The sequence below is a fragment of the Tinamus guttatus genome, unplaced genomic scaffold, assembly GCF_059628265.1.
Source record: "Tinamus guttatus ecotype Peru unplaced genomic scaffold, ASM5962826v1 Tinamus_guttatus_pri_ptg000143l, whole genome shotgun sequence".
Classification (NCBI taxonomy): Eukaryota; Metazoa; Chordata; class Aves; order Tinamiformes; family Tinamidae; genus Tinamus; species Tinamus guttatus.
This window is the reverse complement of record NW_028288677.1, coordinates 21,848-48,720: the sequence shown is the minus strand read 5'-3', so window position 1 is coordinate 48,720 and position 26,873 is coordinate 21,848. Positions and strand designations below refer to the sequence as shown.

The 26,873-nt window shown below is 54.0% G+C and overlaps 1 protein-coding gene across 2 annotated transcripts in view; it reads left to right on the top strand.

Annotated features, from left to right (window-relative positions):
* The window catches only part of LOC148595171 (protein CEPU-1), a 122,245-nt gene that overhangs the window by 82,161 nt on the left and 13,211 nt on the right, over positions 1-26,873 (top strand). For both annotated transcript variants that reach the window (XM_088522034.1, XM_088522033.1), the window contains one exon: positions 23,945-24,177. In XM_088522034.1, coding sequence (XP_088378160.1) covers positions 23,945-24,177 — 233 coding nt within the window. The remainder of the gene's footprint in view (positions 1-23,944; positions 24,178-26,873) is intronic.

Below are 26,873 nucleotides of genomic sequence, written 5' to 3'. Positions count from 1 at the left end.
ATGCATTTATTATATAATGTAGGTTGTGCGTATATTACTTTGTAATTTGGGGCATTCTCCAAGGGCTCATAGTCACCCAGCAGACGTGCCGATCCGCGCGGATCTTTTCCCGGTGCGGGAGAAAGCCGGAACGGGAATGACGATGGGAATGGCTATCCCATAGCTCGCTGCAAATTGAGCTGTCAGCGCGTCGTCAGGTAGCTGCCGGACATCGATAAAGCTTTATCAGGGGGATAAAGATAGAGGTGGTGATAAGTAAGAAGGTTTTGCCTTGAAATCCCCCCCGGCGGCTACCAAAACCCCTCTGTGTCATGTTGACTTCTTCATTTTACTGCCGTGGTAAATGCCAGGGCTGGAAATCTTATTTATGGGGGAAGCTAATGAAAAAATGGCCAGCAGAGCCAAGGCTTCACCCAAAGGATATGAAGAGCTTTTGTAGCGTCTTAATTAAAGGGAGGTGAGATGGAGCCTTGCGACGCCATCTAACATTGTTGGGGAGGCTAATTCTCCCCAGGATCGAATTAAAAATTAGGAACATTTAATAAGCGGGGTTAGAGACCCCCTGAGTAATGGCTTTAGGCTCAGCCTTGCTGTCTTTTTGTGCGTTTCTGGAAGTCTGGCTCATGTTTCCCGTCATTTCTCGTCAGCTGTGAGAGCATGAGACTTTTTTTTTTTTTTTTAATTTTATTGGAAATTGTGTAATGGCGCGATTGGGGGAGCTTTAAGCCAAAGAATGTGAAATATGGCCAGAATTGGTGATGAAATATCACCAGAATTGGTGATGAAGTCGTAGCTGGTTGGGCTCCTTGTACCAATGTAGAAGAAAGCAATTTTTAATTCTGCATCCTGGTCCTAAAAGAGCGTTATCCCTGGGCCTGGTTTCAGCAGAAAAAGGGGGAAAAGCCCCGTCCTCGGCTGCTCGGGAATTGCCCCCATTCCAGCGTGCCGGCCAAGGGCGCTGCTCCCCATTCCCGGGTATTAAAGGAGGATTTATCCCCGCCGCTGGCGAAGCAGCTGCAGCTCCGGGGGAGGCTGCTCTGAATGCGAGATGAGCTCGGGGAGGGAGAGATCAGCGGATAAATGGGATGGATAAAGCCGGCAGCCGGAGAAAGGTTCTTTGGATTAAGTGCCCTTATGATAAATAGCAGGCGTATTCCTGGGTACCGGGAGGCTCGCGGCGGGCCGAGGGCTTGGATGCCCAGTGCTGCTTTCCCTGGAGAGGAGGGTATCCCTGCCCTCCGATGGAAAGGAGAACCAAGAAGGTGCCGTCCACGAGGTCTTGATCGGGATCGCACGTGTCCGAAGGGACTGGAAGGGGAGGCGCGAGCGTCGTTCCGGCGCCTTCCTCCGTTTTCCTACAAGGATTTGCTCCCATCTGCTCTCGCGGCTTCCCTAATGGAGTTAAGACCCCCCTGCTTCCTGCGCCGTGGTGCGGAGATTATCCCGGTAATGCAATTCCCAGGAACCCCTCCGCTTCCAGCTGGCTCCGACAGTTGCTGGGTGATAGGATTCGCTCCAGGAGCAAGGAAGCGGTCGGTGCAGCTCCGGATGCGGCCGTGAGCATCGGCGCTGGACCCGGAGCATCCGTCCTAGTGGCTCCGCCAAAGTTTTCCATGTTTTTCTCACGATCCAGAGGCTCACCAGGGTCAAACGAGCCCGTATATTGCCTTGTAGTTCCAGGTGCAGCAGGGACTTGGGTGACAACGCTGCCTCCTCAAAAGTCCTGCCTTTCCATGGGGACATCTTGCTATTTTTAAGGGAAAATTTAGTTCTGAAAAGAAAAAAAAAAAGGAAGAAGAAAAAAACCACCAAAACAACCAAATAACCTTAGAGACAAAAGGAAAATATATTGATTTTAGTGTGCATCCTCACAGGAGGGAGACGGTGCAGTCACGCAGTCTGCCTTGTCTGCTCCTTCCCCCTCTCTAGTTTTGGAGCCCTTTGGCCAATTTCCACCCAATTTGACACGAGGAAAGAGGTCTCTGCGATATTAAATTTCTATAAATGTCATTAAAACGGGTGGCAGGGTGGAAGGGACAGGCTGTGACAGCAGCCCCACGGGGCTGGAGCTCCAGCGTACGCAGAGTTTTTGTTGAACGTCGGGCAAAATCTGAGGAGAGAGATTTTTTGCGCCAACCACTTGAGGAAAAATCTCGGAGCATCCTCTTATGCCGTAGCAGCCACCAGAGAATCTGCGCATGGAGCCCTCAAAGGCCACGTTACATTTGTTCCCTGGCCACAGCTGACTTGTTCATTCAGAAATGAGCTTGTAAGTCCTCGAAATGGGTCATAAGAAGCGTTTAGGCCGTGTTCGGGTGTCTCTTCACCAGAATAAATTTAGCTGTCGCGATCCGGCCGCGTTCTTCCCCACCGAGCTGGAAGTGCTGAGTCCCAAATTGGGAATTGGTTCCAAGCAGAGAGTGGGAAACCTGGGGGCAAGGAGACGGGAGAAGGGGAAGGAGGCAACGGGGGGAGCCGCAGAGACCAGGCCGCATCTCGGCATTATTAAGATTTTTAGATATACAGTTTTGATAAAAGCTTGCAAGTAGCAAATTTGCTATCAAGGCTAATGTAGCATGGCAGATTTTGTCTGAGCTAGCAAAGGATCGCATTTGCAGCTTCTCTGAGGCGGGGAAGTGGGCTCAATAGGCTATTTTCCACATTCACGCTCTTCTCCCCCCAAAAAAGAAGGGGGTGGGGATGAGGAAGGCAAAAATGAGGACTTTTTTGTTTCACCTTACCCTGATTTTGAATGGATTTGCAATGACTGCTAATAGCCAATAATTTCCATGCTAAATGCGGCCTTTGCTAGGGAATTTATTTTTGCTGGGTGTACAAAGTTGCTTTGGAGCGCTTGCAGGAGGATGCGGAGTTGCGGCACGCTACTGGTTACCCTTTTTGTTTAGGCCTCTTTTTCTCCCTTTTTTTTTAGTGGAATTAATATCTCCCTGGCAAATTGTTCGCGCCCTCGTCACCGTTTTCCCTAACGCGATCTGCGCTCAGCATCCCTCGCTGCTCGTGCTTGCTCCTCGTTTCTCTGTCCGCGTGCTCCATATGTTTTCCTCGCTTATTCCAGGATACTTGGGCGTAATTTTTGGCCCGGGAGAGCATATGGAGATGGATTATTTTTCTGATGGCATCAGGCATATGCTTTGCACCTGTCCTGGGTGATGCATTAGTGTTTTATTTGCAGCATCCGCTCCAACCCCGTGGCTCCGTAACCCAATATGCGCCCGTCGTGGCTTGCAGCACAACCCTGAGCATCCTGTGAATCCCAAATCTCGTTTTTACCCCTTTCCCTTTCCTCCTGTATCCACATGGCATATTTGCACGGCTTCACTCCTGCTGGAGACAGAGCCCTGTGCCATCCCGGTCCTCGGTGGCACCACGGGCACCGGTGACGCTGCAGTCCCCGGGGTGTCCCCGCTCCGTCCCGCCAGCTCCCGTAAATGCACGAGACCATTTAGGCTTTTAAGACATCAGAGGCCACTTTTCATCACGGGCTGGGCCGCCGCGCAGTTTTACGGGGTCATAAAAGCCCTGACAGGAGTCATAAAAGCCTCCAATTGCACCGCACAACCCCGCGGAGTGTATTTTAAGGGCCCCTGAGTTTTCATTTTGCTGCTTTTATGGGAACTCGTAAAAGTGGCGGTGAGGCGGGCCGCCCATTGGCTCCGCGGCGCGGAGGTAGTTAAAATTACGGCCGCCGCCAAATTGTTCCAGTCTAAATAAATCAGGGCTTTGCGTGCGCGGAGTCTCCGCTCGCCCCGGGCGCGCATGCGGAGCCGGAGGAAGACACGGTCCTCCTCGTGGCGCGGAGACGAACGCGTCTTCTTTCGGTCTTGCCGGAGCTTTATATATAGTGATTATATCAACTGCGGCTGATCAAAGCATTTGTTAAAGGGAAAACGATCTCTCCTTTGCTTTTGTTACTGTTTGCAGCAAATTTGACAGGCTTGATGTCTCCGGCTGCGTTTTATTTTCCACGCTTGATTTCTCTTCTTCTCTTGCTTCCCCCTTGTTGGCACCTGGCGCGTCAGCGCGGCGCTCCCCCTCGCTCCATCTGCCTTAATAAAAATGTTTTTAAGAGCATCCCAAGGGGTCGGGAGCAGCGGTCGGGCTCCCGGTGACCGCAATGGAAGCGTTTGTAGGGATGCTTCCCATCTCCCATCTCTTTTTGTTTTGGTATGACGTCTGAATGCTGCCTTAGTAAAAAGAATGGGGCTTTTAGCCAAAATTGTCTTTTTTTCGGATTGGGGAGTCCCGGCTTTTTGCCTAAGAAGTTTCTTTGTTACGAGCCTGCGTTTCTGTGTTGACATTCTTCCTTCCAGCCAATTTCTCCCATAATTTCCCCCAGCTTGGGAAATGAGTCTTTTAGAAGCGCCGAGTACATCTCTTGCTGATTGGGGCGAGCCTTTATTATCCGTGGTGGATGTAATCAGGTCCTCATCACCAGTTTCCCGATAATCACTGAGCACCAGCTCGGTCATTAATTTCGCCTTTATCCATCATGTCCCCTTTCCACGTTATTTGCTAAATAGGTTGGACGTGACGGCGACACGCGGCACCCGAGCTCGCCGCTCTTTGCTTCCTTAATGCGTTGACATTGCCGGGTGTTCGGCTCTCCCCTTGCCCTGCGCGTCGCTCCCGCTCCCTAAACCCGCCTTTTTCAGCCCAACTTCGGGCCTGCCTCTCCTGGCGCTGCATTGCGCCAATTAGAGAGACCTTCAATGTCTTTCGAGGAGAGTTTTTTTGGATTTCTTCTCAAAGCTGCCAGGAGAAAAAGTTAAGGCTGAAGGCGCTGGAAAAAGAAAAAAAAAGCAAGGTTGCAAATGCTGCTGTTGCTTGTACCCGTCTAGAATGAGCCGCGTGATGACAGGAGCCTCAGGGGGGAAGACACGGTGACTTGCAGGATTGAGCCGAATCCCGGCGCCGCCTCCTCCTCTTCCTCCTCCTCCTCCTTCCCGGCACCGAGGGGCCTTGGGACCGCGCTGAGGGTGTCGTTCCAGGACGGATAATAATAGCGGACAAGATGAAGTGCCCGTTCCAGCGCTCGAGAGGCTTGGAGACAGGCGGTGGCTGCGCTCTTGGGCTTTTCTTCTCTTTCTCCCTTTTTTATCTTTTTTATTTTCCCCAAGTTGCGAGAAATGAAGGGCAAGGAAGATATTTCACAGAGAGAAGCGGAGCTCAGCGGCCCCATTTCTTGCTGTTTTGCCTGTTTTCCAGCTCTTGGCGAGGCTGGGAGGGCCCTCGTGGACACAGCGGTCCTGGAGACCTCAAGCCGTGTCCATCGGGTCCGTTTCCATCGGGAAGTTTGTGCAGTTGCGGTTGCGGAGCGGGAACCCGGGACCCTCGGGTCCGCACTCAGAGTTGTGCCCTTGCAGCTGGGAAAGGCCATTTCCTTTTATGCTTTATAATTTCATTTATTGTTTTAGGCTAATGTAATTTACTTTGGTTTTAATACAAAGGCCGCACGAGCTACCATCTGTAATATTTTGTGGGTGCTGACATAAATTTGCATTACGGCTCTTATTAAAAATGCTATTTATTGCCCTGAACATTCATGACGCTCTGTTAACTTGGTGGGTTTTTTTTGTTTGGTTGGTTTTTTTTCCTTTTTTTCTCCCCTCCCTTGTGAATTCACTAGATTTATTCCTGCCCGGCATCTTTTGGGGCCGATCCCTGCAGGAAGGGAGCATCTTTTCCCCCTTTTCTAGCTGGGCTGGGCAGGGATGCAGATATTCCTGGAAGGGACCTAGAAGAGTTTTTTCCGCTCGCTGCTCGTGCTGTGTCTAGCTCATAGGCATCCTTGCAATAATCATGATTAATAATGAATGACGACCATTAAATCACCTTAAATAACTAAGCGCAGGGTGCTGGAGACCCCTTGCTCCCCGGCGTTGGTCGTGCCGTTCGGGTTGTCCCCTCTGCCATGGCCACTAGCCAGACTCAGGAAACCAATGTAACTTGTTTGGTTGCTGCTTTATTTAGCAGAAACACCAGGCATGAGCTGGGAGAGGGATTCGTGGATCGGCTTTATAGCTTGGGAATGCTTTGGCTCATCGCCATGCTGGGGAGCAGGAGATTTCCTATGGCTGCAGCTGCTCCTCCTTTGCAGACCTCAACCCTAGCAGAATAAACCCCCTGCGAAGGCTGCTTCATGGAGAGCAGGTTCCCCATGGGCAGGAATAATCCAGATTTACGGGAACCCGCTGCGCTGGTGCAAGGTGGTGCATGGCAATCCGGGAAAAACTCCGTGCCCGCTCCGAGCTGCTCTTGTTTGAGCCAAAACCCCGGATTTTCCACCCTCCTGCACCTTGTCTGTCACGTATGGCCAAGATGCCCATTTTAGCTCCATCCCCTGCTGAGGTTCAAAGGGGGCTTGCAGAGACCAGGCGCAAATGGTGCCCGCGTGCCGGGCCCGCCGGGCCTTCCGGAGGTGCCTCCGCGCCGCTGGGAATACCGGGATGGCTGCGTGGGCCGGAAGGCGGTCAAAAGCAGGAGCTGCGGTTTCGAGATGCTCAGCGGAGTAGAAGCAAATGAAAAGCCTGTCCTGCTGTGATGAATTCCCCCGGCCGTCGTTCCTGACCACAAGCGCTGGCTGAACTGGGGCAGAAAGAGAGACGCTAAAACGTACTTAGGTAGCGGTGAGTGGAAGGCAGACGTGCAGGGGCTGAATTATTTAAGATACGGTGATTAGAGCAACAGGAAAGAGCGGTTGTTTTCTTTTTTGCTTTGCTTGCAATATTGAAAATGGGGAAAATTGTTTTTCCCCGTGCCGGGCTGGCCTGCCTTTCCATGTCCGCTGTATTCCTGCCTTCCTTCCGCCCTTTCCAGTGACAACTCATGGAGCTGCTTGGGTCTCCTGGCAGAGCTCCTCTCCCCGTGTCCTGGCAGTGGCAAAGCAACAGCCTCCGGACAAGTGCTTTTCCAGTCTTTTAAGATTTCCAGAGTCACTATTGGAGGGCCGTTAAGACCTTCGACTGGTGATAATTGGATTTGTAAGACAGTGCAACATGTGATAAAGTGCTCTCGTTGGACAGGATCCCAGTTTTCTTCTACCCTTCCTATTAATGTGATAAATGCCGCTGTCTCAGCTGATAGGGCCGCGTTGGATAATAAGATTGGAATCGGCTTTGATTTCTCCCGCTCGGTTCTGCCTCGCAGCTCAGCGAGAGCAGTCCGGAAAGGCCTGGCCAAGGCCAACGCTTTGACGCGTTGTCCTGTGGGCGTCTTTCCATGTTCCTCGTCTCCCTTTGCCTGGTCTTCCTCTGGAGGCAGCTCATGGACCAGGCAGTGGAGGAGGACACTGGTCCAAGGTGGCAATCGCCTTGGCAATGTTGGTCTTGAGCAAGGTAGACGCAAGGAGCGGAGGCTCGGGGGCCTCCAACAACGAAGCCTCTCTTAATTAAAGCTGATGGCAAACAAATGCAAGTGGCCAAGTACAGCTGTGAAGCACGAGGCCAATTTGGAACTGAGCAGCTGTGAAATTGGACCCATCGACCACAGCTGGGGCTAGGGGAGGAATCGCGGGGATTGCGGATGGGTGAGAAGGAAGCCGGTCTTGCTGTTAATATTTGACTATTATTTGACTACCCACATCTTGACTTAGCCTGTAGGAGCTCCTCGTTATCCCTGCTCTTTGGGAGAGGCGTAGGAGACTGGGCCATGGGTTATTGGATATGAGATGGAGAGCTGGCCCTTTGGAAGCCCGGCGTGCTGGCTCCCGTGTCCTCTGAAACGATGGCAGTGGCCGGGATGGTTGAGAACATCCCATAGACCATAGGGTGTGCCCCAAGGCATGTTCCTGAGACAGAAAAAAGAGGGGAAAGGTGGTTTTTCTCCTTGGTCATCCTCCAATGCATCTCGGAAGTAGCGGTTGCTCTTGTCCTTTGTGTAAATATATGGGATTATTTCTTAATCTCTATTTGGAGGCATTCCCTCCTGTCCCTCTTTGCTTCCTTCCGTGCTTTTTCTCACTAAACGGACACCAAATTAAGCCCCCTTTCCTCTGCAAGGGTGGCGTGAGGAGGCAGCTGGAGGCACCAGCCTTGAAATGAGGTGGCGAGCGGAGCAGCGCGCGCTGTTCCCACCGCCCGGCAAAGCGCCCCGCTTTTGGAAACGTTATTTCCAATTTCCATCGGCTTCCCGGCGTGTCCTTTCCGCCGCCTCTGATTGCCTCCCTCGCCTTGGGAAGCTGGGGTTTGTCCTCTCCGTTGATTGCCGCGATCTGCGCAAAAAGTGTGGGGGGCCAGCAGGCAGCAGCGAGGAAAATCAGATTACAAAGAATAGCAACAAAAAATCCCAAGCCCTAAACGCTCCACTTGGTGCACTTTTATTTCCAAGCGGGGAAAAAAACAGGAGTGAAGCCGAGCAGCAGAGCAGACCCGATGCTACGATGCCTTCATCCCTGCATCCCGAGGGTTGAGGAGCATGGGGGTAAATTGCCACAGGAGTGGTCATTGATCTCTAGAGGTCCCTTCCAACCCTAAGCATTCTATGATTCTATGATTCTATGATTCCCAATGCCAGTGTCCCCACTGGCACGGAGGCTGGTGGAAACCCATGTTGGAAGATTTTGGATTGGCCCAAGTCAGAGTTCGCCGGCAAATAGATCCTGGGGCTTGGTCAGCTAATGAGGTCCTCATAGAAACTTATTTAGCAGGGGCTCAGCCCTGCAGTGATTTGCTCGAGGGTAATATTCCGAGGCAGCAAATAGAGGACAGAGCTCCTGTTTATCATCTCCAGGACAGGCCGGGAGGCTCCTGTGGAGCCCGCGGTCTCAGCAGTGACCGGGTGGTCATTGGGGTCCATGGGTTTCTTCAAGGGCTGGTTTGGGAGCCGTGTCTCCAGCTGAGGAATCTGGCACGTCCAGATGTTGCTGAGGGTCAAACCGAGGCCAGTGTCAGACCCTTGTGACCCCTGAAGCAGCAACTGTAGTTTCTAAAGGTGTCCTTGAGCTTTGGTTGCTCCAAGGCTACTGCCTTGTCCAGCTTTGGAGCCAACTCATGAAGCCCCTCTGTAGTTTGGCAGCTGTTTGCCGGGGTCTTGTTGCCCAGTGTCATTTTCTGAAGCTGCGAGTCTAATTCAGGCGCCTGTTGGTTAAACACCAGCCCTTGTTCCTGCTGTACCAGGCGCTCTCCGGGGTCTATCCCATTTTATTGCAAGCCTGGAGCACTTGAGGTGCCACCATGCAGTCTGTTGGGCCTTTTTTCCCCTGTATTATTATTAAACGTAGAATTTTTTGATCTTGAGAGAACGGATATTTATAATTTACCACCCGAGGCTTGGTAATTAATATTTGTGTAGCACTCTCGGAGGCGGCTTGAATGTGAAATGCATTATATAAATACAGGCCATTTTGCAAGCAGCAGGGAAAACGGCTCGTGCGGCGCCCGTGGGGCCGGGCGAGAGGCTGGGAAGTCCTTCCAGGTCCCATAGAAAGCTGGGAAAGACCCTTGGGAAGAGGCTGGGGGGAGTTTTACCCGGGACAAGCGGTGGCCAAACGGGTCGCGGTGACGATGCTGCTCATGGGTCTTCCCTGCCAGCATCCCCTATGTGTAGCAAGCCGCTATTAGTAAGGTTAAAGAGAAAGACCAGCTGAGGAAGAGAACAGGGCAGCAGATCTGTCAGCGCAACAAAACTCTTATTTTCTGGTTGAATAAAAAGTTAATTTGACTCTCCTCCAAAATTTTCACCTGATTTTTCAGTTCTGTCAGAAAATCAATCCACTGCCTAGCGCCGTTCGCGCACGCTGCCCCGGTGAGGGGCTCGGGGAATCATTTTCCTTTTTCTCCTTTGCCTTTTTTCTTTTTCTCCTTCCTTTTTTTCTTTCCTTCTTTTCTTCTTTCCCTTTTCTGCATTTCCTTTCTTTCCTCTTCCTTTTTCCCTTTCCCTTCATTCCCTTTTATTTTTTCTCCCTTTTTCCCCCTCTTGTTTTTCCCTTTGAACCTCTTTGAACCGCTCTAATTATAACGTAGCTCTTATGTAACTAATATGTGCAGGTAATATTGTGATTATATATAGAGAGCCATATGGTCCTGTGCTGTCGCTCTCGGCGCCGTTAAACCGCCCGAGCGGATCAACTCCGTGTCCGCGCGCAAAGTAATTGCACAAAAACTAATTTGTGTTTGCAAACAGAACCGAAATTAGGTATGTAAATAAGCAGAGCTGCAGACTAAATATTATAGGAGGGAAGGAGGGGGCTGCGGAGGAGAAAGGGGAAACAACTTCATAACGGTGATGCGCGGCGATCGCAGCGGCGGGTGCTGCGCGAGCCGTAAATCCTGCAGCGGTCAATGTTGCTGCGGCAAAACGGGGACCGCTTAACCCCATGTTGTTCATTTGGAGCCTCCGTTTGACCCCCGAAATTCCTTGAAACAGGAGCATTTTGCCACCCGGGGGGAAAGCGTGTGAGTAATGCGTGCGATTGGGTGCAAAAGCGGCATTTTTGGGGCTAGGCTGCTTGGCCCGGAGCGGTTTTGGCAAGTGTTCGCTTACCCCGCAGGCAGCAGCTCGCTTGGCCCCCGTGCATGGTATTTGCAGGAGACAGGGCAAAAATGGCTCGAAATCTGCTGGTGGGAGCGTTGCTATTACTGCCATCATCGTTAATGGCGATGTCCTTGCCATGAAATTGCGGGATTTCAGCTGTGTTGGAAATGACTGCCCTGGAAAAGGGAGGAAAAACAGTCGAAAATGAAGCGGAATGGCTGCTTAGCAGATGGGTAAGGGGCAGAGCGGCTGGAGGGATCCTATGGCTCCCTGTTTGCAAGATGCTACGAAACCACCCGGTAAAATAGATACATTAATTGATAAATAAATAAATGCTCCTCCAAAGCAGCTGAGTCTCCTCGAGCTGTGTCTCTTTGTTCCTTTCCCAAGCCTGTGCTTGACGAGCACAAGTAGCTCGAGGTGCAGCGAACTCGCCTGTCTCGGGCTGTTTTTGCCCCGGGTCCGAGTCCAAGTTGCCACTTGTGGAGTTTCTCCTGGTGCTGGTCGATACCCGCGATGCTGCTCGTACGTCACGGGGCGAGATGCTTCCTTGGGATGCGGGACTCGAGGTCCTGCGACGCGCTGGGAAAAGCTCCGGAGGGGCCGGAGAGCCTCCCGCCAAGCTGCTTCCCACCTCCAGCCGTGATCATGTTGTTTGGTCCTTGCGCAAATGTTTTAAAAATAACAAGGAGCGGGGAGAAAAAATGCAAGCGGAGGGGGAAAGCGCTGGTAAACACAGCCTGAAACGCTGTTACAGGCAGACTTTAGAGTCTGAAATCACCTCAAATGTGTTCTGAATTACCTTGAGCGTATTTAGACAGAACTATTTTTCATTGCGGGACGTTAATGTACTGACTTGGGGGATTTTTTCCCTTTCTGCGCAAACGTTCCTGTCTCGCGCTGTGAGCAATAACCCTTGGAGCGCCGGGGCGGGAGGAAGGGCTGTGCAAAGGGGCCCGGTTGCCCTCGGGGGGTTATTTTTTGCATTGCACGGGGAGGAAAGCGGGAGCCTGAGCATGGAGGTGGCCTTAGGGCTCCCCTCTTTTCCCCAGCGCCGGTGGCTCTCGTGGCCTGCAGCAAGCGCGCGTTGTCCATGGCTCCATGGGGCTATCCCGGCGCCAGCGGATATCCAAGCGGATCCCGGCTGGATCCTCTCCTGCCTTTTCCCTCCCATTGTTCCGACTCCTGTTGCTGGGAACGCGCTGCACTGTGGCGCGCGTCCGGCCTCGGCACAGCACATGAAAAACCCCTTGGATGTTCATTCCCCTTCCCGGCCTGGGGACCCGGGGTTTGAACCTGCCGCAGAGTTCGCGGATATACTTAAAAAAGTGGGGGAAAAAAGAGATTTCTTTTTGAAAGCCCATAAAGTCTCGCTTGTCAGAGGAGCGCGCCCTGAAGCTGGTGACCTTGGCGCTTATCGGTGCTGTCGGAGATCTTTATTGCTTCCCTCGTGCTCGCCGGGGAGGAAGTTTTCCTCGCGTTGCCGGCGACGTGACTCGTCTGGCTGCAGCGCATGGGGCGAAGGCCTCTCCGTTGGATCGCTTTCTCCCCGGGAACCCGCTGCTTTCCAGCGTTTGGTGTCCCGGATTGCTGGTATTCCGCGGGATTGGCTGGATTGTGCTGTTTTACACCCAAAGGGCACGTGCTGCGTTTGAGCGTGGAGGTGCACGGCTTTTTTGGGGCAGAAGGATAGGGAGGGAGGTTGATAGCGAGAGAATTTGTCTCGGCAACACGTTTTCCTCCTTTTCCCTCTTCTTTCCTCTTGTGGGAACCGGTGGCCGGTTGTTCCCACTCGTTTTGCTGAGTAAGAGGCAATGAAAGGGGCAGTGTGGGGAGAACAAAAGGGGACATTAAAAACCAAGCAGCTCCCGGAGGAGAAAGCGGAGCGCTCCAAAGCGGGCTCCTTGGAAAAGGGAGGACATGAGTGCCATGGAAGGGAAAGGGGAGCCTGCCAAATTCCCCCCTAATCCCCTGGACAACAGCAAACCCTCGTGCGCTCCAGACTTTCCCCGGAGCTTGTTGTGCTCCGGAATGGTGATTTTTGCAAACTGCGGCATGCCGGGAATCTTAATCAGGGCCTTGGTGGTGGCGGCGTTTATAAATCCGAGTGGAGGCGAAAGCCCAGATTTTGCCCTCAAAAAAGCGAAAAGCGACAAAAGGCGCCGCCGCCGCGGAGGGGAAGCGGACAGGCCGTTCCCATCCTCATTCTGTCCCGGCTGATGGAAACGCTCGGGCGCGCTCCATGGAAATGGCACTTTATCCTCGGGAAAAGGCGGACCCTGTCACCGGGCCCGGCTCCGTCAAGCTTATCGAGACGGAGAGCCGCTCCGGTCCCGCTCGCACCGTGAGGGTGATGGATAACGGCGCTCCGAGGGGAGGGAGGCGGCCGGGATGACGGACGGGCCGTCCGCGCGCTTGTTGGCTCCTCGTTTCGTTATTCCAGGGCTTCGGCGCTCGCTTCCCAGTGTGTTTTCTTGCTTGGTTTTGTGCCTTGGAGAGGCAGCCCGGCCCAATTCATTCTCCTCTCCCCACACATCCGTCCCCTGCGTTGCTCCTCGTCTGTGCCTGGGATAAATTCCCGCTGATTTACACTTGGAAAAGCCAATGGCTTGGGAGGAGGGGTGCCCCAAGAGGAGTTGTTGGTGGATGGAGGGTTTGATGGTGCCACCAGCTTCTTGCCCTTGGCATTGGCCACGGGGCAATGCAACGGGCCAGCGTGTTGGCACCCGGCAGGTTTGCAGCATCTGCAGCGCTTGTCCTTCCCGACACGTTCCAGAGGGCGTTTTGGGGGCAGAAATACCCAAACTGCAGTGTTTTTTTGGGCCACGGTCGCTCTTCCAAGGAGCTTGGGCTGGAAGCACGAGTTGGCAGTGACAGCAGCGAGTTGGAAGGGCCAATTTCCTCCCAAGCTGTGCAAACCCCGCACCGCCGATCAGGCGCGCAAACAAGCACGGTCCCCATCGGCAGCTCCTCCAGACCTGGCATTCCCAAAGCAGGAGATCCGCGGACTTTGCAGGTCACGGAAGTGTAAAAAAAAAATGTCAAAACGCTCCTGTTTTTGGTCAGTAGCAGCATCAGGCAACTATGGGCAAGGAGGGGAAGATATTTACGCACCACAAAGCTAGATTTAGTTTGCTGCAAGACAGCTCTGACGGGAAGCAGGCAAAGGGCAGGCAGCAAGGACGCGCTTCTGCATCCTCCGTCAGCTCCGGAGCGAGGAAGAGGAGGATGCTCTTCGCCCATCGGCGCTGCCCATTGCTCCAAGCGAGCTTTGCGGTGCGCTTGGCCTCTGGCTCTGGTCCCTTCTGCTGGATAGGAGAGCTGCTTATTGCAGCTCGAGAGAGGGGAGCGTGGGAGCGGGTTAGAGCCCAGCAAATCTGCGCTTGTTTTCTCTCTTTCTTTTTTTTTTTAATTTTTTGGACAAATAGCTGATTCTCTGCAAAATCAGTTTGAGGGCAGTGAGCGCCATCTGCGAACCCCTGCCAAATCTGGCGAAGACTTTCAGCCAAGAAAGAGGGAGAAATTAAAAAGCCTGGAAAGGGTCCATTTTTGGAGCCCCTTTTCAAAACAAACATTTCGGGTCTTTCTTTCCAAATGATGTTTTCTGTTGACATTTGCCTTCGCAACCGTGTGCGTTTCTCAGAGGGTTTGGAAAAGGAGATCTGCAAATGAAGGGAACTGCTTGATTATTGGCCCAGATGCACCTAGTGACCGAATGCACCTAGTGACCGAATGCACGAGTTGCATCGCGCACGCTTGTTGCGATCCCGCGCGTGCCAACCGGGCAGCATTCACCGTGGAGGGTAATTAGTGCATTTTTAGATGAACTAATTCCTGCCTTGCAGGAAGGGGATGCGTTCAGAGAACTTGCAGAGCAGGGAGGCTGGTGCCGGGTTTTTGGTGTTTGCTTTCCGCGCTTGCAGGTCATGCGCTCGGCGTTTGCAAGCTTCGTGGCGGGACGTTCTGGGGCTGAGTCCCCCAAGGGCCACTTTGCAATGGGTGTTTTAAACACCGCTTCGTTTCCACTTCTGAATTAGGGAGGAATAAATGCAATTAAAGGAAAACGGGGCTGCATGAGCGTCTCCCCAGGACGGAGGGCAAGCAAGCGCGCAAGCCGCTTGCTGCTCCTGCTGCATCCCTCGCCAGCCGAGCCTATTCCCCCCGCAGCTTTTAGTCTACGGGCGCACAAATAAAGTAGGTAACAAGAGGCTTTCAGGTCCATTAGAAGCACAGGGGGAAGCAGTCAATGTTAGCTGAAGGAAGCCAGCAAAGGATGAAACTGTCAGGGCTGGAAAAAAAGCTCCATTTCCAGGCAGCGAGGAAGTGCTAATTAAATTAAATTTGAGGTGTCTGCCACTCATTCCTGAGCAAACCCACAAAAAAGTTTTTTTTAAAAAAAAAGGAAAAGGAAGGGAAGGGGGGTTTGCTGACTACATTATTTGCTGCAGTTGTTATCACGCGCGGGTATTTCTGCATCTGACAGAGCCCTTTGGAGCTCCCTTTTCTTTGATGCTGTGATTGATTCCCCCGAGGGACGGGAGAGCGATACCTGGGGAAGCAATTTAGGATTATTTTTAGCTTTGCGAGCACCGAGGGGGATTCCATTCAGATCACTGAGCCCCGCGCGCGTTAACCCCTCGCGTCCGCTTCCTCAGCGCCAAAATGGGGGGAAACGGCGTGGTTTTGGAACGGAGAATCCCTATAGCCCTTCCGAAAGTGGCGCAATCCAAGGGGAACTGCGCCATGCAACATACAGTGTTCCCATGCGGTGTTGCATGTTCCCATGCAACGTACGGTGCTGCCGAGCGCAACCTGTGCTTGCAAGAAGGAGAAGGGGTGGAGGGAAATATATATATGGGAGAAGGGATGGAAGGGAAACACGCTCGGGACAGGCGAGGTGCAAAGTCCTGCTCCGATGATGGCCATTCCTGGGAAAAAAAACGCTTGGGTTCAGCTGGCCCGGCGCAACATTTCAAAATGTCACTGGGTTTAAAAACCGGGAAAATATTCGGCCTCTTTTGCAGCGGCGAAAATCCAAGTATTCTTCTGTTTGCTCTGGAGCTTGCAGGTTTATCGCTGGTATAAAACAAATGTAAAAGAAAGGTTACGGGGCAGAAATTGTTTTAAATGCAAAAGGTGCTGATTAAAAACAGCCAAAAACGCGCTTGCAGAGGGTGAAGCTCAACCTCCGCCGTGATCTTGGAGCCTGCCCGTGTTGTTCCTGGCTTAGGAAGGGCTCTAGGCAGCTGCTCGTGGTGCATTGGAGGATGTGGCTTGCTCCAGGGCTGGTTTTTGGGCCTTGCTCCCCTTTGGTGGCGGCGCGCGCGCGTCTTCGCAGCGGAGCCGCTTCGCGGGGTCGCGTCGGAGCCGGCTTCGCTCCCTCCAGATGGTGGGAAGCGCGCGGGTCCCGCGGGAAGGCAGAGCAAACAGCGCCTTGTTGGCGCTGCTGCCGGCGGCTGAAGCAGTAAGAGGCAAATTAAAGCCCTGCGCTAATTCCATTAGCTAATGGAATAATTGAATGGTTAAGGTTGGAAGGGACCTCCAGAGATCATCTAGTCCAGCCCCCTGCACACGCAGGGTCACCTAGAGCACGTGGCACAGGACTGCGTCCAAGCGGGTTTGAAGATCTCCAGAGAAGGAGACTCCACAACCTCTCTGGGCAGCCTGTTCCAGTGCTCTGCCACCCTCACTGGTAAGGAATTTTTCCTTAAGTTCCTGTGGAACTTTTGATGCTTCAGTTTGTGGCCGTTTCCTCTAGTTCTGTCGGTGGCCACCTGTGAAAAGAGGCCACCCCATCCTCCTCACTGCCTCCCTTGAGGTACTTCTAGACACTGCTCAGGTCCCCTCTCAGCCTTCTCTTCTCCAGGCTGAACAGGCCCAGCTCCCTCAGCCTCTCCTCATAGGGCAGATGTTCCAGGCCCCTGATCATCCTTGTGGCCCTGCGCTGGACTCTCTCCAGCAGCTCCACATCCCTCTTGTCCTGTGGAGCCCAGAACTGGACACAATACTCCAGATGTGGCCTCGCCAGGGCTGAGTAGAGGGGCAGGATCCCCTCCCTCAATGACCCAACTGCTCCAAGTTGCGTCAAGATGCCCACGCGACGTCACCCCGGCCCATGCACACGCGCGAGCTCCCCGGGAGGTAGCAAGGAAGGCTCTAAAGAGCAGCGAGGGCCCCGCCGCCGCGCGCGGTTGCCGTGTCCTTTTCCCTTCCCGCTCGGATCGCGCGCACCCGCTCCCTTCTTGGCCTTTGCAGCGGGGTGAGCGCATTACCCGCACAGCGAAGCGCCCTCTAATTGGCCAAGAATTGGTCCCAAAATGTCAGGGAAAGATTTATTTCCCAGCGCAGCCTCCCCAGGTGCTAATTTTTTTCCACGGGCCGCCACGTAATGGCAGCAGCGCACAATAGCTCCGAGTCCCTAATCGGAATAGCGAGCCCTAATTGGGTTGAAAGGATTTGAAATCGTTAAAACCACATTTTCCAGGGATAAAAACAATAAAAAAACGGACCCCCGCCTTTCCACCTTCCTCCTCCCCAGGCCTGAGCGCCCGGGTTTAATGAGCGGTTCCTGGCGCAGCACTGACGATGTCCCGTAATTGCATTGTCAGCAGAGCCGCCTTGGAGGGGTCGTGGAGGCTGCACAAGTGCCAGTGTCTCCAGCCCCTCCATCCAGATGAATTTCCAGTGGTTTTGGCTTCGTGTGCGTTTAGGATGCTTGCGAGCGTCTCCTTGCAGGCCTGGCTCTAGCTCGCCTTGCTTGCAGATATGGGTCAAGGGTTGGGACCCGTTTTATAGCTCACCCGCTCTGAGCATCCCCAGATGCTTCTCCTGAGCATCCGTGGGTGCATCCTGGTATTGTCCGTGCAGGGAAAGCGCCGTGTGCAGGTTTGATTTGGCCACGCTGGTTTTGTCGCCGGGACAAAAGCAGCAAATCCCCCGAAGCCGGGCAGCGAGCGCGGCTGTTTGCGGCGAACAGAAGCCGCCGCTTATCTCCGTGTAGCAACCTGTCTGCGGGAGATCACGGCTTAATTAACTCGCGTGTTATCGAGAGCAAAATTGTTCGGCATTGTCAAAGAAAAAAGGAGAAATAATCAGGGAAAAAAAAATTAAAAGTCGGAAGAGATAAAGCGGGAAGGAAGGAGGTGGCCTGGGAGCAAAGCGGAGTGAACTCCAGCAAGGTGCGTGGTTTGCACGCGGAGTTGCGCGCTCCTGGGATGCTCCAGCGCCCGTTTCCGTGCACGTGGGAGCGCCGAGCTCGCCCTGGGATGCAGCTCGTCCCCGATGGAGCTTGCAGGGCCCCTTTGGAGCGGAGTCACTTAGCGAGCGGGCGGAGGGGAGCGCGACGACCTTCCCCGTTCGCCGCTCCGAGTGCTCCGCAGATCAAAGCCGCAGAGACAATCGGACGTTTTGAACTAAGAACATTGATTTGTATCCAGAGCATTTTAATAAATAATTTTTTTTTAAATCCAGTTCAGCCTGTCATCTCGAGCCGGTTCCATTTAATATCCAGCCCCTTTGACTGGCGGATTCTTAACACCGTAATTAGCATGTATGGCTCTTAAAAGCCTTTGCCGGTATCTCTGCATTACCGCATCTTCGCTGCCCTCCTCCCGGCCCCTTTTTGATATGGTTATTCCATTTGTAGTTGTTTATTGTACCCATGGAGACAGATTAAAGACAGGAAGGAGCCGGCGAATTGTTCTTATGGGCTCCTGCGAGGTAGGGAATAAGCGCAGCAGCGCTCGCGGCCGCAGAGCCCCGCGTCTTCCGCTTGCAAAACCGTAGCTGCAAAGCGGAGGTGGCTTCTGATGTGTTCTCTGATGTGTTTTGGGGTCGTCCTGCCTTGATTTGGAGGGATTTTGGAGGAGGGATGAAGTGGGGTGCACGGGGCTGCTCTTCCCATAAGGAAACCCGCGTCCCTGGGAGCTGCAGCCTGAGGAAGAACGAGGCAGGTTGTGAAGCGCTCGGTTGTAATCTAGGGTTTGGCAGCGGGAGAAACGTCCTTATGAATTATTGCAGAGAACAAAGCGGCCCGGGCGCCGCGCGAGGATGCGAGCGGCTCCGTGGCGAGGCCAACGTGATGCTCCCAGTCAGGCAGGGATATTCCCAAATCCAGGGGGGCCCATTCCTTGCCCTTGGCTGCTTTGGAGCCCTCGAAAAGTCAGGATCTCAGAGCTAGCAAGAGTTGCATCCCGTTAGCGGCAGCGCGCCCGGTGCTCCCGTAGCAAGGAGCCGCGCAAGGATCGGCCGAGGCTTTTCCGGAGCTTTTTGCATTTACTGGGGTCACCCTCTGCACACCCCCGTGGTTCAGAAAAGCAGTTTGGGAAGTTTAGCAGGACCAGAAAAGTTCGAGGCGCCTTGTAATGTCAAGGTGAGCAAGGTGATAGTATTTAAGCCGGAGATATCCGGGACTCAGGATCTCGGATTAGTGTCAGCTCTCATGTGGCAGAGGAAATTAGGCATGCAGAGGCTGTCTCTGTTTATGATACGGGGTTGTTAGGCGCTTCAGGTACTGTCATTCTTATTTAAGGATATACTTAAGGATTAGCGGTAAGAAGTCCGGCATTAGCAATGGCGAAATGAATGTTAGCGAGCTTAGGCTCGGAGGGCTTATTTTTGATGATCGCCGCGCGAGCTTCTTTAGGAGAGATGAGCTCTAAGATGGGGGGAGAGATCCTTGTATTTCTGCAGGAAAAGAAAACCTTTCGCGAGTTGAAATGGAGATTAGAACTCGGCCACGGTGACGACAAGCGCCGTAACTCCCCAAATCTCGCTGGCTGCTGAGGGTTTTTTGCTGAAAAACCGATTTCCCTACGAGCAGCTCCCCTTGGCATGCAAGACCCGGGCCACAGGCAGAAATTGGAAGGCTTTGGGACCTATCCCGAGGTTTCCTCTGGAACTTCAGGGAGTTTTGGGGATGAACATCCCCCTGCGGATGGGAAGGGCCCTTTGTCGCTCCGCCGCGCCGCTCTCCATTACTTATGCGCTTCCTGGAGCTGAAACAATTGCTATTATCCCACATAATATTGCATGACCTACATTTTTACTTGAAAGCCTCCAGCTAATAATTAGTTTGAATTTCGATTTATAAATAAACACATTCATATTCTGGTTTTAAAAAAAAGAAAAACGTGCACAAGGTGTTGGAGGAGGAGGCAGGGGAAGCCAAGGAGTCTCTCGGGCTATCAAATCCCCACCTCGCTCTGGCAAACCTTCCTTTTTTGGGGAAAAAAAATGGGGTTTTGCCTGTTCTATAGGCTCGTTGGCAAGCGAGCCTATATGAGCGCGTGTGCGTGAGCTGGGCCCTTCTCCAGGGTTTCGGCCTTGTGTGGTGGAGCCTCAGGTGCTGTTTTTATCCAGAAAAAACCATCTAATCCTTCCCTGGACTTGGGTAATTTCATGCGGCAACGAGATGTCTAAAAATCCTCCCCTTTCTGAGGCTCCATAAGTTTTTCTGGTGCTTTGCGTGACTTTGAGAAGGCCAAAAACGGGAACGGCCTTAGCAGGATGCGTGAAACCCCGGGCGTGTTTTTGGGAGGCTTTTTGCAGTGCGGTTAAGAGGAGGAATAGCCGAGTACTCGGATTTATCACGGCGGCCTCGTGCGCGCTCCATAGAAACCCTTGGATCGGGGACCGCTCGCTCTCCACGCGCCGCTTCCCAACGCGGAGTTGGGCTCTCCGGGAGCGCGGCGATGAGCTGGGTTATTATCATTGAGAAGAGAGGGCGGCCGCAGGGGGAACCTCCGCGATTTGTCTTTTTTTCCTTTATTTTTTTTCACGGAATTTCCCACCAGGATGACATTTTCAACAACAAATAATCACTTTAGGAATAACTCATTTCGAGACCCAGGCACCGCGAGGCGCTTGCAAATGAGAAAATCATACGGTGCCGTCCTGATAACATCCAGATATTCCGCTCCCGTTTCCAGGGCTGTTTCCTTCCCTGTCTCCGCTGACAGGTCCGGCGTGGCCGCGTCTTGGGCCTCTCTTTTAAGGTACTTGAATCTGTTTGATCATCTGCAAATTTCTCTTTCCATTCCTCTGATAGAAAATTAAATCTTGGGCACTTCTTGAAGGCTTTTTTTTTTTTTTTATCCTTCCCATGCTCCATGGGGAGTCAGAAAAGCTTTTCCTAGAAAAACAAAATAAATAAAAATTAGAGTTCAAAGGGTGACATCTCCTAAGAGGATGAAGGGGGTGAGCAGAAGAAGAAAAAAAAACCCATATATTCTTACAGATGCGACATCAAAACGGGGAACTATAAAGGATGCGTTTTCAAAGACTCATACCCGGACCGAGCTGGTTCTGTGGGAAATGGGCAAGCGGAGTCACTCCTGTCGCTTTGGTTCCATGGGGATGCAGTTGCTATTTTTAAGATTTTATTAATTGCGAGGAAGAGAGCTCGCCATTAGCTTGGTGAGCGATCCACCCCTTTCCCTGGATCTGGGCGCTGGAAACCCTTGGCTTCCAAGCCCCCGTATCCCAAATCCCGTTGTCCATAATATCTGTGATGGGCGGCCGAGTTTTGGAGGGCAGCGTGAGGAGGAAGCTCCCGTGTTGTCCCTCGTTCGGGGCTGAATCACAAACGTTGTTCGGCCTCTCGAGTGGGTCTCACGAGTGGCACCAGCTGCTGGAAGCGCTAAGGGAGGAGCGCCATAAATACCCGGGGGAAAAAAAGGAAGGAAATGTGAAGTGGCCCTTTAAAAAGGAGCCTCCCGAGCCCGGAGCCCGAGTCGCGTTCCCTCAAGTATTCAAATGAGATTGCAGCATCAGATTGGTATGCATTAGGCTGGTCTCAATGAAAATTAACATGTAATTGCTTCAAATGAAGTAAGTGAGGAGGTAATCTGTTCTTAAATTGGATTCGCAGGATTTTGTGGTACCATCATGCAGCTGTGAAATGAAATATATTTTAAGGATGATGTCCTCAAGGGGAGAGGGGAGGGCGAGCACGCCGGGACGTGCGCGGTGGGTGCATCCTCCGCGCTCCCGATCCGCAGCATCCCGGGCCGCCGGGAAGCCTCTCCGGCGGCCTTTGATACCCAACACTCGGTCCCGTGCTCTCCCCGGGGCCTCTTTCCCAACGTCACTTCCATCCATGCCCTTCATCCTTTCGTTTGCAGCGCTCCTTGTGGCCGCTCGCTTCCCCCTCACCGTTCCCATTGGAAGGAGCAGCTCCAAGGGTTGCTCCCTCGCAGTCGTAGAGGGGAATATCAGCGGGAGCTGCATGTCCACGGCTCCCTGGATGCTCCCACTTTTCCATGTTTCCTTGCCGGTACACCGGCCTAAGGCAGCATCCCGGGAGTCGTTTGCAGCTCGGCGTATCCCGGGCAATGAACCAAGGTGGATCTTTCCGAGCCCGGCGTGTTGTTATTAATGCAATTAGCGCGAATCATTGCATGTATAAACTTTCCGTCGAGGCAATCAGGTGCTTTGCAAACACGCGGTAACTCGCCCTCCCTGCAAAGGAGGTGCCCGGTGAGCCTGGAAAAGCTTTCCAAGGGCAGGGAGAGGAAGGGCCCTGCCACCGGGCAAGAGGCTGTTTTCCTGAAACCCAGAGGTAGCTCTAATATTTATTCCGACCCTCCCCGCTGCCTTTCTGGTAAATACACGAGCCGGAACGTTTGCAGCTTCCGACTCCTAGGGCTCCGTTGGGGGGAAATTATAACGAGGCGAGGAGTCTCCGCAGCCTCGTTAAGGAGAGACCCCCGTGGCATCCTAAGCGCCCCGGAGCTCGATGCTCTCGGGTCCCCGCTTTGCTCGGGGATTTATGATCGTCCTCGGTTTGCGCCGGAGCGCCGATATCGTCGGAGCGGGACGCGGTGCCTGAGACGGGATTGAGTTGTTCGCAAGCCCGGCCTTTAATTAATCCTAATAAATAACAATAAAACGCGATAATCACAGGGATAAATCCAGGCGGCGAAGCTCCCCGCCGGCGGCGGGCTGCTTGGCTCGATCGTTCGTAGCGCACGGCGGCCGGTGCGAGGACGCAGCAACGCCAACGAGCGCCGGGCGCCAATTAGCGCATTTCAGTAATTAAAAACCTCCCCCCGCAGCGCGAGGCCACCTCCTCTCCCGTCTTCATGCCATCCGGGAGGGCCGGGGCGCATCCATCCCAACGGGAGCTGCTCCGGATGGCTCGGCTCCGGGGAGGAAGGCGAGAGGCTGCCTTCAAGCCAGGCTGGAGAGCGCGCGCGGGCGATAAGGGGAGATCGGGAGCAGGCGCTGTGAAGGGCGAAAGCGCCTATTTCCCTGCCACCTCATGCGTTACCCGAGCCCCGTCGCTTTTCAAAAGCGCTTAAATGCCGATGTGATAGCGGGAAGGCCTGGATTACACACTCCCTGGCTCCATTATTATCCAGGGATCTCCAGGCTGATGCGTTTCAGCCCCAAAAAATCGCGCGGAGGAGAGAGGAAATATATATTCTTAGTGCAGCCTGCTTGTCGGCCCTCAGCGGTAATCTCTGCAGAAGGGGTTGGTGCGAAGAATTCGAGCCACGTCTGGGTTTTCATTACCCTGGGCTCTTCTCTGCGAGGTGGCTTTAGCGCTGGGGGTGGACGGTGTCTTTTTTTTTGCATTGCTGCTGAATGTTGCATTTGCGGGAGCCTTTCTGGTTGAACGGAGCAAAGTCGGGGGCCAAATATCCCCCCGTGTTTTCTTTGCAAGCCCAAGGTCTCGGTGACCGCCGTAGCAAAAAGCGGCAGAGCACAGATAGGATGAAACCATCTTTGGGGATGGGATCTCGAGTTCTGTTCTTGGGGCCTGCTCAAGTCGTAACGCGACCGCGCCAGCAAGGACAGAGATCTTGGTGTTCAGCCCAGGGTAAATCTATTGCTTTTTTATGTAGCTCGTAAAAATCTGCTCACATGGAATTTATTATTATCGTAATATCATTAGAGAACAGCAATAAAATTGCTTAATTTATCTGACGTTTTTCGCGTCGGAGAGGGAGGATGGACCGACACTTGGGGTTCTAGCTTCAAAAATCCATCTCTCCTTGGCAAAGCATTGCCACGGGCATTCCCGCTCCCTGGCTCTAGGTGTTTTGCATGGAGCTGGTTGTGGAAAAGGAGGATTGGAGCGTTGGGGATATGGGACTATAGGGCAGGCTCGTGCAGTAGCTTCGCCTTGAATTGTTCCGGGCTTGTTGTCCTTATCCTCCTAGGTGGAGGTCTCATTAGTTCAGCTGGAATCAGGGGGCTCTCTGGTCTCTGCGAGTCTGAAGGAATCGCAAAGTTCTTTGGGAAATCTCCCGGGCCCCCAGTTTGGATGGATTTTGGCGCTCGCACGTGGCCAATCCAACATGGGCACCGTCCTCTCTGGAGAACGGCCGTGCTTGGTCTATGCAACTGCTGCTTGCACCGCGACTCGAAATCATGAGAGTTACGAGAGGGGCTGGGGACGGGAGCACGGGCAGCATCGGGCTAACGCGCAGCCTCCGTCTCCCCCCAGGTGCTCCGTGGATAACCGGGTGACCCGAGTGGCCTGGCTCAACCGCAGCAGCATCCTCTACGCGGGCAACGACAAGTGGTGCTTGGACCCGCGCGTGGTGCTCCTGGCCAACACCAAAACGCAGTACAGCATCCAGATCCAGGACGTGGACGTGTACGACGAGGGGCCCTACACGTGCTCCGTGCAGACAGACAATCACCCCAAGACCTCGCGCGTCCACCTCATCGTGCAAGGTAAGAGCGAGGCCTGCAGGCCGCGAAGCCGGCTCGGTAGCGCGGTTCTTGCGCGGCTTTTTTGCCCCGTTTTACCCGTGATCCCGTCGCTCCATCCACCCCTGAAGTCTCGTTCACCCTTTCCCAGGCGCTCTGACCCTTCTCTCCATCCCTTTGCCCTGGAAGGCCCAGTGCAGTCGTGGGCTGTTTTGGAGAGACCCGGTGGAGCTGGATGATGTCCAGGCGGTTGCATTTACTTGACTTTCCTAGAGCAGGCGCCGATAGCACAAGAGCCGTTTCCCCAAGTAATCGGTTGTACCCACGTCGCTGGCGTTTCCTTGCTATATTTCCATGTTTTTTGCTTCGCCAGAGGCAATGCTCGCAGTAAAGTTTGCGCTGGGAGAAAAGATGCTGCAAGGGGGACATATGGGGACCGGCACGGTCCTGGTGCAGGCAGCCTGGGGGAGGATTAATGGAAAATTTCTAATCCCTTGCTAGCAGCTTCTTTTATTTCTTCCTCCTGCCGCGATGCGGCCAGCAGCCTCTTAGCGTGCCACACCATCCCGAGTATCGGAATTTCATCTCGGGCTAATTTTCGAATGCTGATGGGCGTATCGATTGGGAAACAAGCTGGGTTAAAAAGGCATCGCTCTTGTACACAGAGCCGGCTCGAGCTAATCCGCCGTCGATACGCCGGGCCCGCGCGTTATTGACAGCCTAATGAATAGCAGAGGGGAGGAACGGGGCTTTTTCCTTCCCCTCCCGGCCCTTCTCTTCCTTTTTCCTCTTGGAGCAATCGAGCGAGCTCCGGAGTGCTGGACTCGCTCCGTCTCCGTTAAGTGGTGAGCCCAAGCGGATGCGTTGCCATCCCGGGTCCTCGCCGCTTATCTCACGCTCTCTTATTGCCTGCCCAAGTTTCTAAAGCTACAAGTCGATCGGCCGTGGGCTTGGAAGTTGCTATCGGGCGATGTGGGATGATTTATCGCGGCTCCGGATGGGTTTCCTGGGATAAGCAGCTCGCTCGAGGCTATGTGGGTTGGGGATGCTCCCCCGAGGGAGAAAATCACTTAAAAATAACGAGAATCGGGGCCTATTTCTATCTAGATTGATTGCCTTGGTGGCCGAGATCCCAAAATAGGTGGACGGAAGGCACCTTTGGAGCTAATTTCGCCCCTGTCCCTGCAACGAGGCAGAGTCGGCGCCGGCAAACACGTGCGAAAACCTCTGACGAGGCAGATTCTTCAGTCTCCCTAGGCCAGCTCTTCTCCTGTTATAATTAGAAAATGTATAGCTAATATCCAACTTAATCCTGGTCGGCTGCAAATGCGGTGGAGTTTTTCCTAGGCTGGCCCCAGTGGAGGGAGGGGACCATTGATCAATGTCCCCTTAGTGGCAACCTCTGCCTGCCCGCAAGGTTGCTGACTCGGGGGACACGACGCTTTCGGCTCCCGTTTTCGCCCCCTTGTTTCCTTACGGTCCTACCTCTTTCACCCCCTGCATCTCCCCATTCCCTGCAGGATATTTGGGCTGTCGGAGACGCGGAGCGCGGCCGTTCCCCGTGTTTCGGGGCTCGGGGAGGGAGGCGGCAGCGTCCAGGAGGCTGGTGGCTGCGAAACCCTATTTGTCTTGATAAGGAGCCGTCCCCAGCGCGGCGGCAAAGCGCTGCCCCTGCCTCGTAAGATGCATTAAGAGACGTTGCCCTTATCTCGGTGCTGGGAATGGACGCGGCGAGGGAGGCTCGGTGCCTGCCGGAGTTTAATCTCACTTAGACACGCGCATTTGCATGATAGGAAATGGTGGAACTTGAGCGCCTAGGAAGAAAAGAAGAAAAAGGCAGGAAAAAAAAGAAAAAGGCGGCGGGGGGATATTAGCGCTTGGCTGTTTCTTTATCGGCGTCCGTGGCCCCGTCTGGCTCTCGTCGCTGTCACCGCAGCGACTCGTCACCTCCCTCCTTTTGCTTGGCGTAAATGAGTTTTCCCTCTGCCGCGCCGACCTCGGCTAATCTGCAAACCCCGGGCCCCGTTTGATGGCTAATTACCTGGGGCCGGTGCGCGCGGGTGCCACCTCGCCCGGCGCCCCCGGAGCGGCTGCGCGTGCCGAGATAAAGCGGCCGGAGCGCCGCGCTCTGCCGGAGCATCCTCCGGCTCCGGGAAGGCAAAGGGGAGCCCGGCGCGGCGCCGTTGCCCGTCCCCGCGTCGCTTGACCCCGTCGCGGATCAGTTTAACATCTGCGCGGCAGAGATAATAATTGTCCCCCACTCCGCGGCGGGGATTAATTCGCTCGTGTCGGCGGAGGCCTTTGAAGACGGAGAGCCGAGCGCTCTTATTAATTAGCGATCATGTCGCGGGGAGGGGGGAGAGCAGGAGCTCGGTGGCGGGCCGGGCGGCGCCGCCGCGGGGCTCTCTGCGGCTCCGGGAACGCCAGTGGCGCGCGCGCTCGCCGCGCTGCTGCAGTCACCGCGCGCGCCCGTCGCCATGGCGACGCGCGGCCTGGACGCGGGCACGGCCGCGACGGGGAGGCCGAGCCCCGGTGCTGCCGCCGGGGCGGGTTTGTCCCCATCATGCCACAGCCCTCTGCAGCGAGGGATGGAGAGCGCTCCCTGCGCGCCCTTCCAGATCCTTCTGCCGGGCGTTTTATAGCATGCGGCTGTTCCGGAGCGATAACGGTTTATATGTCATCTTTCATGGGGAAGGATCCCGGCGCAGGCTACAAATCAT